Source organism: Bison bison, unplaced genomic scaffold, assembly GCF_000754665.1.
Source record: "Bison bison bison isolate TAMUID 2011002044 unplaced genomic scaffold, Bison_UMD1.0 scf7180017864525, whole genome shotgun sequence".
Lineage (NCBI taxonomy): Eukaryota > Metazoa > Chordata > Mammalia > Artiodactyla > Bovidae > Bison > Bison bison.
Window position 1 is genome coordinate 1,676,369 of NW_011495076.1, and position 15,692 is coordinate 1,692,060.

The 15,692-nt window shown below is 35.5% G+C and overlaps 1 protein-coding gene across 1 annotated transcript in view; it reads right to left on the minus strand.

The window, feature by feature from the left end:
* Positions 1–2,547: 2,547 nt before the first annotated feature.
* The window catches only part of DPY19L2 (dpy-19-like 2 (C. elegans)), a 92,281-nt gene continuing 79,136 nt past the window's right edge, over positions 2,548–15,692 (minus strand). Inside the window, exons 18-22 of the mRNA XM_010831143.1 lie at positions 13,368–13,487; positions 12,273–12,447; positions 5,774–5,873; positions 4,505–4,630; positions 2,548–2,772 (exon numbers count right to left, since the gene is read on the minus strand). Coding sequence (XP_010829445.1) covers positions 2,622–2,772; positions 4,505–4,630; positions 5,774–5,873; positions 12,273–12,447; positions 13,368–13,487 — 672 coding nt within the window. The 3' untranslated portion in view covers positions 2,548–2,621. The remainder of the gene's footprint in view (positions 2,773–4,504; positions 4,631–5,773; positions 5,874–12,272; positions 12,448–13,367; positions 13,488–15,692) is intronic.

Sequence of the window (15,692 nt, forward strand, 5' to 3'; positions counted from 1 at the left end):
CTGTATAATACAGGAAGCCCAGCCAGGCACTCTGTAACGACCTAGAGGGGTGGGAGTTGGGGATGGGAGGGAGGCTCAGGAAGGAGGCTCAAGAGGGAGGTGATATATGTATAATTATGGCTGATTTGCATTGTTGTATGGCAGAAACTACCGTAATACTGTAAAGCAATTTCCCTCCAACTAAAGAATAACATTTTTTTTTTAAAGTAGGACTATTTGGAATTCTGAGACAACACACCAGGTAACACCGTATTACAGAACCGGTTATTGGTGGGTAAGGGAGAAAGAGTAAATGGGCTAACAGTTGTCAATTGTCGAGGGCCTGAATGTGCTCTAACACATCATCTCACCAATCCTCAAAATGACTCTGCCAAGTAGGTAGTGTGAGTCTCCTTTTTTGTTAAGTTTTGTTAAGTTTTCAGAGTAGAGCCACATAGCCACGAATAGTGCCTGACATACAATCAGTGTTCAAGAAATATCTTTTCGACGGATGGTAGGTAATATACCTAGTAAATGAAAGTTATCAGGATTCATACTGAGATCCACCTGGTTACAAAGCCACACTATTTCCTCCATAGTACATTGCCTTTTGTGTGAGACTACACAGAATTGATTTAAAATGGTTAAAAAAAACACTATCAATGTAAACATGGTCAGGAAACCATGATTTCTACTTTTATATCAGAGTGATTTCAATTTCCAAATGGGTTTTAGTAAAGAATGAAGAAAGACAGAAAACACATGCCAGGATCTTCAAGGGCTTTTTTAATTTAAAACACATATAGCACGTGAAAATAACATAAATTCACATTAATACATTATATTTATATGAAATATGTTTTAGTTAATCCAACTCATCCATTTTTGTTGCTACATTCTAGCAATTTCTTTTAAATGTTGCTTATGAAAATACTATCCAAAATGTGCTACTTTAATTTCATTAATCTTAGGTGTTGTAGCTCTTTTATCTCACATTTATACCAAATGAAATATTTGAAAATGCTAAAATAATGCTTTCTTAGTGGCTTTGCATCCTGTATTAAAATATTTTACAACTATAAAAGTTGAAAATAATTTTATTGATTCCCTATATATAAATCCATGTAAATATACTTGTACTGCATATTTTATTAATTGATAAAGTTCTTTAAAAATTCTACCAACTTCTTTAGAATAGTTCCTATGAAAGCATCATCCAAAATATATTTCAATTTTTGTGTTAGGTGTTCTATCTCCTTTACTTCTTTGCCCCATACTTAGATCAAAACAAAGTATCTGAAATGTGAATATAAATACAATTTTATATTCCTAGCTGTTCTGTATCTTGTATTAAAATATTTTACAATTATAATAAAAGTTGAAAAATAATTTATTGGTTTTCCGGTATATGTACTTTTCTACCTACTATAAATGAACTAATCTATGGGATTAAGTCATTTTGCTATCTCAAACACAGAGAGGGCCAAAAACAAGGGAATTACAAACATTCCAAGATTATTAAAGTAGATGCACATTAAAATACTACAGATATGGCATATTCAACATCTATCAATCAGAGACAGTGTTTAACTTTCCACTTGGCAACCATATTTTCTAGATAACTACCACTTTTCAAAGCATTACTGTTGGATAGGTTTTATACTGGAAGAGAGGATCTATAAAACATTACTGTCCTCATCCAAAACCAAAACTAAATAAGGACTTAAAACATATTATTAAAAAAGATGGTGACTGGGGTAAAAATGACTATGACCAATGAGCTACAGGACTTCAAGATGAAAATGCCTTTGCTTCTTCAAATTTTATTTGATAAAGTTAACTGGATTTTCTTTTCTGATAATGCTTAAGCCCTAAATTTGACTGTGTACTATAACAATTTTACTTGGATAGTAAAAGAAAAAAAAAAAAAAAACCACTGTATTCTAAAAGACAGATTAATAATCTGCTGAACTTAAATTGAGAACTGATCAGTGGAAAATATCTGGCTGGATAAATAAATTTAAAAAGATTGAAAACATTGCAAAATAAGCTGTTTTGAAAAAAACTTGAAATGATTAAAAAAAAAGTTGTTAAAAGCTATTAAAGATCTTTCCTGAGGGCTACTAAAGGCAAAAACAACCTTAATAGACACATGGTTACAAACAAATTTCCTCACAAAGATAGAGGTTGTGATCAGTAGCAGGATCTTAGGGAAGTGTCATTTCAGAAACTGCATTAGTCTCTTCTAAGTGTTTTAAAGAGTTTGAGTTGGTACATCCTAGAACTAGAGAAAATTAGAAGCAATTCGCCTCGTTGGATACAAAAGGACTTATATATTCTTGATTTATTCAATTTCATTGTTCTCTTACATATATTTTTCTTCTTTAAAACTTTAAGATGAACATTTATTTATGGAATATGAAATGATTTACTCATTTATATGACAAGTTTAATAAGGCTGACATTCAATGGAAAACAATGAAATAATTTACCTTTTAGAAATTAGAAAAACTTTAAATCATTTTTCCTATCTTGTTTTTAAGGGTCCCTTATTAAAGCTTGTGATTTTTATTAATGTAAATAAACTAAAGTGATTGTTTTTGTGCACCTCTTTGCACCACAGTGTAACGGGCAGTCTTTTCTCAATTAACTTTTAACACTCTGTACATACTATTCTGAAACACTGTGGTGAAGTATGGCCTTGCATCCTTGAGCAAGACGCTACATAAGGGAGGGTTAGCTGAGTTAGAAGGGTCTTCCACATCCCAAATTTCAAGCATACTGCAACCAGGCCTGAAAAAATAAGCAAATATATATATTAAAAATGCATTCATATCTAGAAGAACTATAATTATAAAATATCTCAGATTTTTAGAGACTAACATTTAATAAATTAAAGATCTTAGTACATTTCAAAAAACATGTTTAAAATTTAGAGATATTAATAATAAAATGAAATTATGCTATATTCTTATATTCCAGTTAACCAAATAACCAATATATGATTGAATCAAATAATAAGAGCTCAATGTAATTCAGAAACATATATTTAAAAATCCACCTTCAAAGTGAAATATAAATGAATATATGTTCTAAGCGGTACTGCCATCCAAATATAATACCCGTTTACTGTAAAATGAGACAAATTAAAGCAAAGTTAATAGTTAATCTAATTCCTGATGAATTACCTACTTCATATTCTTGAACTTAAATTTTGAGTTAAATTAGCATGATAACATATAAAGTCCAAAGCAGGAAAGAGAAGCTCTTCTGCCACTGTTACTCCCCTCAACTCTTCCCTTTCTGAGTGGACTAAATGAGATATTTCTCACTAGAGAATAACCCTGCATGGGAATCATTACAGGGAAGAAGTCAGACAAAATCAGTCTATATTGAGGTATAATTTACATACAATAAAATTCACCCAGTTTATGTGTAAATTTTCATAAGCATGGGTAAACGTGTATGTGTGTGAGCACCATCATAATCATAAGACAGAAAATTTCCATCATCTCAACGAGTTCCCTTGTACTCTTTTATAGTCAATCCCCTCCCTGAAACATCAGCCTAGGTAAGTACTGATCTTCCTTCCACACTATAGTGTTGCCTTTTTAGAATATGCTAGAAAATACATATTTAGCATATGCTACACACATGGCTACTCAAGTGGTAAATTTTTATCCTTTCTACTTCAACCTTTCTTTCATGTATTTGTACTTAAAATGCATCTTCCTGTAAGGAAGGACATAGATGGGTTTTGCTTTTATATTCAGTCTCAATCTCTGACATTTGATTGGAGTGGTTAGTCCCAACTCACATTTGCAAGTACTGATATACTTCTTCCTATACATTATTTATTAGATTTTAAAATTAGATACAAAAATTGGCTACGAAAATCTCAAAAATTAGCTCTTCAAAAGTCTAATATAGCCAATTCCTAATTATTCATAGGAGAAATGAAAATTCTTAATGTTAAGATTAATACAACTAAGGATTTTTTAAATCAAGGAGACTAAACAAAGGCCTGATGATATTCATTACACATCTCAGAATTTGATGTATTTTTTAGGTATTCAAAATTTAGAAATTTAAAACTGTTAATTAGAAATATTTTCTTATTATGTCCTTCTGAGTTATGTGAAACTTTTCTTATATGTCTTATAAAGCCAATGTAAATCAGCTGTAGTAGCAGAATGCCAGTATCTCACTTTGCTATAAATTCAAATCTGTATTTTAGATATCTAGTAAAAGTTTTAAAAACTTGAAAATTATGGAAAAAAGCAACATTCAGATGTTAAAATTGAAAGAATTAGGATAGCAAAATACACTATCATTTCTGAAATCACATTATGCTTAAATAGTATATAATTCCATGCAAGAATTTTAAATAAAATGCCAAGATAACAATTTTAATGGAATTAATTTAAAATAAAAAATTTTAAAGAATCAGGACTGCTGTAATGAAGTAAAACATTCATTGCTTTAAAATATACCATATATCATAGAGCATAGGGCTCATACTCACTTAGTTCTCACAACACACCATGCCTCTTCTAAAATGTAGTAATTTACATGTAACTCCACCAACTTATCTCTCACTTCTTTTGCAGATTTTCGACTATATGCGGAGTAAACTATTTTTGTCCGAGCTCTTTAAATTCAAACAAGTAAAAAATGTTTCTAAATAAGTGATAACAGAGTTGACTAAAGAAATTTTGTTACCAAATTAAAACCCCAATGCTTACTGGATGGAGCACTGATTATACATGATCCCAAACAGCATGAATTATTTGGGGATAGAAATTTCCACATTTTACTTACATTTTAAATGTTCTAAAACTTACAGAAATTTGAATTTTTCAGGTACTGATTATCAGTGTATAAGCCAGTTTAGAGTCTAGAGATAGGTAGCAGTATAATAGTTCAGAATATAAAATTAGCTTTGCATAATTAATAAAATAACTAATCTGGAAGAAACTCAGATAGAGGCTAAATATAGTGAAAATACAGATTTCAGTAGATAATTTCATTTAGAGAAGGTCTGAAAGACATATGAGTTGAAGATGAATGTAGTAAATAGAATAATTAGACAGTGAGCATCTACAGTAGTAGTCAGGTAGAGAAAGTACCCTAACAGAAGCTTGAGAAACAGGAATGTTGACCAAAATATGGTAGACAGATGATTTAGTTCTAAATGGGAGTTTTTATAAAATCCTAAGTAAATGATCAATTATACATTAGACTTTTCTTAAGAGTTCAAACATACAGAATGCCCAATCTTCAAAGCCAAACATAAAACTTAAATTTAAAATATTACCTTTAACAATAAACCAAAGTCACATTACAAGGAAAAGATTATCCAATTACTAGGATGATTAAAATAATTTTTAAAAGTCACTTAAGGAAAACAAAACTTTCAGATTTCAGTGGAAAATAGGGTTCCCATAAGCAACTAATAAAAGAGCATAAAAGCATTTAACATAGTGGACTTCATAAACTCTTTTTATCCGTGAAAAAAAGGCTAATCATTGGCTACCAGTAAGATCAAGAGTGGTTTCTTGATCTAGTTTTTACTTTGAGCAAAATTCAGTTTTGCTTTTTTCAGTTTTCAGCCATTTATTAAGGTTGCTTTAACAGGTACATGTTGTAATTTCTGAATTGTTACTACTTTTTAACTTCTAGAATGAACATGAGGATGAAAGAATGTGTGTGTGTAGATAAACATTTTCCCCATTCCTACGAGTCAGCAGAAGTCCTTGGTGTGTCTGGTTGTAGTATTCTATCAGTTGCCCACCTCAAGTCTGCATCCTCATAATGTGGGTGATTCACAATGGGGTGAAGAGTGGAAAGCTTGACACTTGCCATTGTAGGCATGGCACCAGCAAAAACAGCATCTGGAAAACAAGATTATATTTCTTAACAACATGTTTTAAAGAAAACCAAAAGTTACTCATCTGTAATATTTGAACCCAGTTAAGAAAGATGTGCTGTGCTTAGTTGCTCAGTCATGTCCAACTCTTTCTGACCCCATGGACTGTAGCCTACCAGTGGACAGAGGTCCATGGGATTTTTCTGGCAAGAATACCAGAGTAGGTTGTCATTTCCTCCTCCAGGGGATCTTCCCAACCCAGGAATCGAACTTAGGTCTCCTACATCGCAGGCAGATTCTTCACCATCTGAGCCACCAGGGGAGCCTGGGAATACCGGTGTGGGTAGCCTATCCCTTCTCCAGAGGATCTTCCCAACCCAGGAATCAAACCAGGCTCTCCTGCATTGCAGGCGGATTCTTTACCAGAAGAGCTACCAGGGAAGCCCAAGAAAGATGAAGTACAGTTAAAATAATAATCATTGACAGCATTCTTTTTTTTTCACTTAATATTTACTGATGGTCTACATAATAATAGCCAACTTTGTTAAATGTTATCTTGGTGCCATACACTTGGTGATTATACAATTTAACTTGCACAGCTTTGGGGGTGGGTTCTATGTTATTCCTGTTTTGTAGATTAGGAAGCTAAGAGACAGCAAAGCAATTAGCCCTAGACAGCACAGCTAGGAACTCTCAGGGCCCACCCTCTCAGCCACTTCACTAGAGCACACTGCCCTGTTCAAGTGCTATACTAACAGACAGCACTACAAAGACGGGACTGGAAAGAATTGTAAAATTTCATATCTTGTTCCAACAGTCTAAAGTTCTAGGAACTAGAAGACTTATAAAGGGCAAGTCTCATGGTACATGTTTTAAACTGAGTTTCATGGGTTATGAACTGTAATCCTGAGAACTTGACAGATGAAGGCATTGTTTTCTTCCCTCAGATCACTTTTAAATATTCATAACTAAGTCTTGACTTTATAAATACATTTCATCAAACCATTTCATTACATGTTAGTAGTACTTTCTGGAATAATACCATGTATAAATCCGTTGCTTTGTGGTTGTAACTAGTGATACACCAAAATCTGTGTGGCTTCAGTTTTAGTTGTATTTCTTGAGAGACAAAAAGACCAAATGAAAGAAATAAATATGATTTATTAGAATCATATAATAGATTATATAACTATGAAGATCATTATCACTTTTAATCAGCAAAGTAAAACCACCAATAAGAACTAGGCATATTACTCAGATCTACTGGAAATAATTGAATATTTATTTTCAAATATTATTAACCATTCTAAATGTAACTTTGAATGAATTTGTTGTTGCTCTTCAGTCGCTCAGTCATGTCCAACTCTTTGCAACCCCACAGCCTGCAGCACACCAGCTTCCCTGTCCTTCACCATCTCCCAGAGTTTGCTCACTCATGTCCATTGAGTCGGTGATGCCATCTAACCATCTCATCCTCTGTCATCCCCTTCTCCTCTTGCCTTCAATCTTTCCCAGCGTCAGGGTCTTTTCCAATGAGTTAGTTCTTTGCATAAGGTGGCCAAAGTACTGAAACTTCAGCTTCAGCATCAGTCCTTCCAATGAATATTCAGGATTGATTTCCTTTAGAATTGACTGGTTTGATCTCCTGGCCAACTCTCAAGAGTCTTCTCCAACATCACAGTTCAAAAGTATCAGTTCTTCGGCACTCAGCTTTCTTTATGGTCCAGCTCTCACATCCATATATGACTACTGGAAAAACCATAGCTTTGACTAGATAGACCTTTGTCCGCAAAGTAATGTCTCTGCTTTTTAATATGTTGTCTAGGTCTGTCATAGCTTTTCTTCCAAGGAGAAAGCGTCTTTTAATTTCATGGCTGCAGTCACCATCTGCAGTGATTTTGGAACCCAAGAAAATAAAAGTCTGTCACTGTTTCCATTGTTTCCCATCTATTTGCCATGCTTGGATACCACGATTTTCATTTTTTCAACACTGAGTTTTAAGCCAACATTTTCACTCTTCTCTATCACCTTCATCAAAAGGCTTGTTAGTTCCTTTTTGCTTTCTGTCACAAGGGTGGTGTCATCTGCATATCTGAGGTTATTGATATTTCTTCCAGCAATCTTGATTACATCTTGCACTTCATCTGGCCCAGCATTTTGCATGATGTGCTCTGCTGCAAAGTCGCTTCAGTCGTGTCCGACTCTGTGTGACTCCATAGATGGCAACCCATCAGGCCCCACCATCCCTGGGATTCTCCAGGCAAGAACACTGGAGTGGGTTGCCATTTTCTCCTCCAATGCATGAAAGTGCAAAGTGAAAGTGAAGTCACTCAGTCATGTCCGACTCTTAGCGACCCCATGGACTGCAGCCTACCAGGCTCCTCCGTCCATGGGATTTTCCAGGCAAGAGTACTGGAGTGGGTTGCCATTGCCTTCTTTGATGATGTGCTCTACATATAAGTTAAATAAGCAAGGTGACAATATACAGCTTTCACGTACTCCTTTCCCAATTTAGAACCAGTCCATTGCTCCATGTCCAATTCTCATTGCTGCTTCTTGACCTGCATACAGGTTTCTCAGGAGGCAGGTTAGGTGGTTTAGTATTCTCATCTCTTGAAGAATTTTCCATATTTTGTTGTGGTCCACACAGTCAAAGGCTTTATTTAGCGTGGTCAATGAAGCAGAAGAAGATGCCTTTCTGGACTTCTTCTGCTTTTTCTATAATCCAATGGATGTTGGCAATTTGATCTCTGGTTCCTCTGTCTTTTCTAAATCCAGCTTGAACATCTGGAAGTTCTCAGTTAATGAAGCCTAGTCTGGAGAATTTTGAGCATTACTTTGCTAGCAGGTGAGATGAGTGCAATTGTGTGGTACTTTGAGCATTCTTTGGCATTGCCTTTCTTTGGGACTGGAATGAAAACTGACCTTTTCCAGTGCTTTGGCCACTGCTGAGTTTTCCAAATTCACTGGCATATTGAGTGCAGCACTTTCACAGCATCATCTTTTAGGATTTGAAATAGCTCAACTGGAATTCCATCACCTCCACTAGCTTTGTTTATTGTCATGCTTCCGAAGACCTACTTGACTTTGCATTCCAGGATGTCTGGCTCTAGGCAAGTGATCACACCATCCTGATTATCTGGGTCAATAAGATCTTTTTTGTACAGTTATGTGTATTCTTGCCACCTCCTCTCAATATCTTCTGCTTCTGTTAGGTACATACCATTTCTGTCCTTTATCGAGCCCATCTTTGCATGAAATGTTCCCTTGGTATCTCTAATTTTCTTGAAGAGATCTCTAGTCTTTCCCATTCTATTGTTTTCCTTTGTTTCTTTGCATTGTTCACTTAGGAAGGCTTTCTTATCTCTCCCTGCTACTCTTTGGAACTCTGCATTCAGATGAGTGTATCTTTCCTTTTTTCCTTTGCCTTTCACTTCTCTTTTTTTCTCAGCTATTTGTAAGGCCTCCTCAGACAACCATTTTGTCTTTTTGCATTTCTTTTTCTTGGACATGGTTTTCATCACCACCTCCTGTACAATGTTATGAAACTCTGTCCATAGTGCTTCAGGCACTCTATCAGAACTAATCTCTTGAATCCATTTGTCACATCCACTGTATAATTGTAGGGATTTGATTTAGGTCATATCTGAATGGCCTAGTGGTTTTCCCTACTTTCTTCAATTTAAGTCTGAATTTGGCAATAAGGAGTTCATGATCTGAGCCACAATCAGCTCCTGGTCTTGTTTTTCTGACTGTATAGAGCTTCTCCATCTTTGGCTGCAAAGACTATAATCAATCTGATTTCAGTACTGGCCATCTGGTGGTGTCTATGTGTAGAGCTGTCTCTTCTGTGTTGGAAGACCGTATATGCATTCTCTTGCCAAAAGTCTATTAGCCTTTGCCCTGCTTTATTTTGTACTCCAAGGCCAAATTTGCCTGTTATTCCAGGTATCCCTTGATTTCCTACTTTTGCATTCCAGTCTCCTGTGATGAAAAGGATATCTTTTTTGGTGTTAGTTCTAGAAGGTCTTGTAGGTCTTCACAGATCATTCAACTTCAGCTTCCTTGGCATTAGTGGTTGCTGCATAGACTTAGATTACTGTGATATTGAATGGTTTGCTTTGGAAACAAACAGAGATCATTCTGTTGCTTTTGAGATTACACCCAAGTACTGCATTTTGGACTCTTTTGTTGACAATGAGGGCAATTACATTTCTTCTAAGGGATTTATATCTCTTCATATGCCTGCAGTCCATGGGGTCGCTGGGAATCAGGCACGACTGAGCAACTTCGCTTTCACTTTTCACTTTCATGCATTGGAGAAGGAGATGGCACCCCACTCCTGTATTCTTGCCTGGAGAATCCCATGGACGGAGGAGCCTGGTAGGCTACCGTCTATGGGGTCGCGCAGAGTTGGACACGACTGAAGTGACTTAGCAGCAGCAGCATATGCCTTAAATTAAAAAACATATAAATAAACTGAAGTAAACATATCTTTATTACTGTAAGATTCAATAATTAATGATGAAAAGCTCTTAGTCAGGAGTAATTTTGTTCCTGGCAACTTCTGGAGACATTTTTGGTTACCACACTGTTACGGGAGAGGTGCTGCTGACATCTGATTGGTAGAAGAAAGGAATGCTGCTAATGCTGCTAAATATTATTCTGCCAGTGTAAAGGGTAGCCCCAAATTTCAAAGTTGAGAAACTCTGGGCTAGAGGGACCCAAGCTCAGGACTAGGGTCATCCAGAAGAAACTAGGGAAGCCTGTCCAGCAAGAACTGGAACCACGGAGAAGAAACCGTCTATGAAACAGAGGGAAAGGGAGAAATACTCCTTAGCTGCTTCTTTCCTCTTGGGAGTAAGGCATCAAATATGAGCATGACAGGGAAACCACAGGATCTTTTCTATAATATATTTAAATCTCCAATTAGCCTACTGCATGTATTAGAAAAAAGTATCCCTTCTGATCTGACAGAACCTCACTAATACATGACTTGTGAGTGGACCACAGGCTGGATTACAGTTCCCTCTTGTCCTCTCAACTGAGCACCTTTGTGCTGTGTACAAACTATGCAAAGCTACATGGTAGACCTGAATGTAAGCTCTAGTCTCACCCTAATTATAGAATCTCAAGCTTCGTTTAATAAAACCTGTGGTAACCATGAGAGAACTCATAATACAGAGATGAGAAAAATTGGTAGGATCAAAGAAGAGGCAAAAATGACGTAAGAGTTTGTGGGAAATCTCTCAGAAGGGTAAGTTTGCTAAACATAGGCTTTCTTTGCCAAGAACCCAAGACAAACACTGGAACAAAGATGCAAGCAAACATGAAAAGAACAGATACCTTTTAAAGCTTTGGAAAAACAGCTGTAAGTGGTGAGGGGTGAGAGAGATTAAAAGCAGTAACTACCTTGTACTTTATAGGGAAAAAACAAAGGATTAGTTCAAAAATTCTGATTAAACTAGCCTGGAAGCTCTAAGACTCAGAGTCTAAGTGATGAGGCATTGTCACTGTCAACCTTTGAAAGACACAGACCAAATATTTGAGTTGAAGTTTATAAGAGTTTACCTTAATGATAGCTAAATAGTAGAATGATGACTATCAAATAGGAGATAAGAGGAAAGTGGCTCAAAGAGTCACAGAATAAATTTAAATAAATCACAGTGAAGAAATTAAGCCAGAAAAAACTGTCTCGGACAAGACTATAGAATAGTTGCAGAAAATAGCATAGAATATATTCATTCTCTGGAAAGGTATTTAAAAATGAAGTAAATATCAATCTGCTTGAGGTGGTCTTAGATAAAGACTGTAAGAAAAGAAAAACTAAAAAAATATTTTAAACTATTTAAAAGTAGCATGTATAATCATCTTTTTGAGATGAGTTAGTGAAAAAACCCAAATGTCCAAGATTTTAACCCTTCTGTATGTGATTGGTTTTACAGACATGAAGCAGAGGGTATGCACTGGCGGAAGTAATGGGAAGGGTATTGTTAACCTCCCCACAGTCAAAACTGGTTTCTCCAGTCGCCTGTCACACAGTGCAAAAGTCTGTCATTTATTAAAGGCTTTTTACTTTGAAGTGTCACTGTTATGATACAGTAATAATCTCAGAGTTATAGCATATAACTTGTGAACAATTATTAACTCTAGATATCAATTAAAATTCTTTTTGACAGGTATCCAGGAGGGGTTTAAAGAGGACACAAAGTTTCCTTTTGGAAATTTGATTTGATGAACGCTGCAATTAACACACTAAAAATGTGTGAAGGTATAAATGCATGTGTTTTTTTAAATTGCATATATACACACATACATATATGAAATGACAACTATACAATATACACAAATGTATAACAACATATAATGTGTATAAGTGTATGTGTGTGTGCTAGCTATACATATAATCAAAACAGCTACATACCTGGCCTGGTATTGTATTTGATCCACTGTATCAGTTCTTCCTGGGGCAAATTATTAAATTCTCCTATTATGCTCCATTGATTATGGAGGTTTGCATAACCTTGTATTGACATTACTGTTACAAGACTGAGGATAACAGGCATAAAACGAACTCTGCAAAAAATCCAGCCAAAGAGCTGAAATGAAAGAAACCATTTATTTATCATTCTTATATGAACAGTGCTATTGGGTCAATAATATATTCTCACCTTTCTACCTAAACCAAGATGGATTACCATTTGATACGAATAATATACAGAATATAATAATTATCTATTGTTTAAAACCCGCAAATATTTTAGAATTATATGATCCAGTTAAAAATGGAGCTTACTTTCCTCTTGAAAGAATTAAAGAAGAAATACCTGATCCTTCCAGGACAGATTTACAAGCAGGAGTTAAGGTTAACAAATCATAATTCTGACATATCCTCGAACTAAATCCTATAATATCTGGATGTCTTTTATGGACATCTTGAATATCTAGGGAAACACCATTAGTACTGACAATTTTTATCCTCTCAGGAATTTAAGTATTATGATATTCTAAGGCAAAACATTTATAATCAAGACCAAGTAAGGGGTCTCTAGAAGTAACTTGGTCCCAAAATTCTAGCTACTTTATCTAGCTGTCTTGCATATGAGCTACAGTAACAGAACCTTAGAAACTGACAATTTTTCCACAGATTATCCAAGCCCAACAGGACAATACTAGAACAATTGCACTGCATCTTCTCTAGTATTACAAGAGCACTTGAGGATAGTTTTGATGGGCCATGAAACTGTTACACTTACCTGAATTTCAAAAACTATATTAGTGAGAATACTGATAGAGGGGAAAGTCACAGAATTATCAGCTAAAGTCTAGGAATAAATTTCAAAGCTACTTGAATTTGCTTTTCTTATGCTATAATGAATCACAAACTAGTACTTTAAATCACTTAAGATAAAAAAACACCAAGTACTTTTATGTTTTAGATTAGTGACCAAAACCATGATTAACTACATTGTAGTTGCTATAGTGCTATAGAGTAGTTATAAAAGAATGAATACCTTACCCGCCGAGAACATATCAGGGAAGCCATAACACACATATGAGGTGTCAAAAAGAGCTTCAGTCTCATAATTAAAATGGCAAGGGGAGTAAATGCAAACAACTGCAATGTGTGAAAAATTATCTATAAAAACAAAAACAAAAATTAATTTTCACTTCATATTTTAAAATTAGTATATGTACAATAAAGTATATTAAAACTATTGGTATTCACTAGGACAAGGATCTTTTAACTCAGTAATACATCTATTAATATTCGTTCATTCATTCAACAAAGATTTATCAAATGCCTGCTATATGCCAGGTACTGTTGTGAGTGCTGGATATAGTAGGGTGCTAAAACACCACTGAGCAATTCCTGTCCTCAGGAGACTCACATTTTAGTACATTTAGTAAGGAGAGACAGAAAATAAACAGACGTATCAAATAACAAAACCTATTAAACAGTCTTTCAGAAAGTGGTAAGCATAATGGAAAAGGAAGTAGAGCTGAAAAGGAGACTGAAGTGCAGGGTGTGGTGTGAGGTCACAGGCAGAAGTTGCAAGTGTACTTAGGATCATCAGAGTGGAACTCCTGAAAGGTGGTATTTGAGCAAGGCCCTATACCAGGTGAGAAAGGGAATCACAGAGACTTAAAAAAATGGGGTGCTTCAAAAATTTGTGATATTTAGTCAGCAACAAAAATCGTAACACAATCTAGGTTATTTTAGAAGTAGTGGAATTGTATAAATATTTGTACTAATCAGTAGGACACCCCATTTTGACTAAGATGGAGTTTCACTGAGCTAAGTTTTCAAACAAAACTTTTCTAATAGACATATTCATAAAATATCAACAAACTCCTCAGTACATAAATGGACAAAGAATTAATACAAGTAAAATTAACTAAATATTCATGTTCTAAACCACTAATATTAAAACAAGGTAAATAGTAAAAATAATATTTTCATCTATAAAATTGACAAATATTAAATTAATATTGAGTATTAGAGAGGATGCCATGAAACCACACACTGTAATAACTGGTATATGTTTGTAATTTAGTAATATTTATCAAGATCCTAGAAAAGAGCCAACCTTGGCTAGGGTCTAGCCAAGACCCTAGAACCAAACCAACCTAAATTTTGGTTCTAGGCATTAAAGGGAATAATCAAAACATAAAAATACTTCTATAAAGATGGTAACTTAAGTGAGTTTTTCACACCAGAAATAGAAACAAACTAAATGAACAATATAGAAGACTAAGTAAATTATTGCATTTTCACATGTGAAAAGTAAAGTGTTAGTTCCTCAGCTGTGTCTGATTTTTTGCAACCCTATGTACTGTAGCCCCCCAGGCTCCTCTGTCCATGAGATTCTCCAGGCAAGAATACTGGAGTGGGTTTCCATTCCCTTCTCCAGGGGATCTTCCCAATGCAGTAATCAAACCCAGGTTTCCTGCATTTCCTGCATTGCAGGCAGATTCTTTACCATCTGAGCTACCAGAGAAGCTCCACTATCACATGTTATATAGACATTAATATATTGGAAGACTATTTAATGGTGTGGAACAGTTTTCAAAAACAAAGATCATGGCATCTGGTCTCATCACTTCATAGCAAGTATAGGGGGGAGAAAATGGAAACAGTGACAGACTTTATTTTTGGGGGGGCTCCAAAATCACTGCAGATGGTGACTACAGCCATGAAATTAAAAGGCGCTTGCTCCTTCCAAAAAAAGCCATGGCAAACCTAGACAGCATATTAAAAAGCATAGCCATCACTTTGCCAACAAAGGTCCATATAGTCAAAGCTATGGTTTTTCCAGTAATCATGTACAGATGTGACAGTTGGACCATAAAGAAGGCCGAATGCTGAAGAATTGATGCTTTTCAACTGTGGTGCTGAAAAAGATGCTTGAGAGTCCCTTGGACAGGAAGGCGATCAAACCAGTCCATCCTAAAGGAAATCAATCCTGAATATTCTTTGAAAGGACTGATACTGAAGCTTCAATACTTTGGCCACCTGACGCGAAGAACCGACTCACTGGAAAAGACCCTGATACTAGGAAAGATTGAAGGCAGGAGGACAAGAGGATGACAGAGTATGAGATGGTTGGATGGCATCACCAACTCGATGGATATGAGTTTGAGCAAGCTTTGGGAGATGGTAAAGGATAGGGAAGTCTGGCGTACTGCAGTCCATGGGGTTGCAGAGTCTGACACTCTGTCTAGTCAAGGCTGTGGTTTTTCCAGTGGTCATGTATGGATGTGAGAGTTGGACTATAAAGAAAGCTGAGCGCTGAAGAATTGATGCTTTTGAACTGTGGTGTTGAAGAAGACTCTTGAGAGT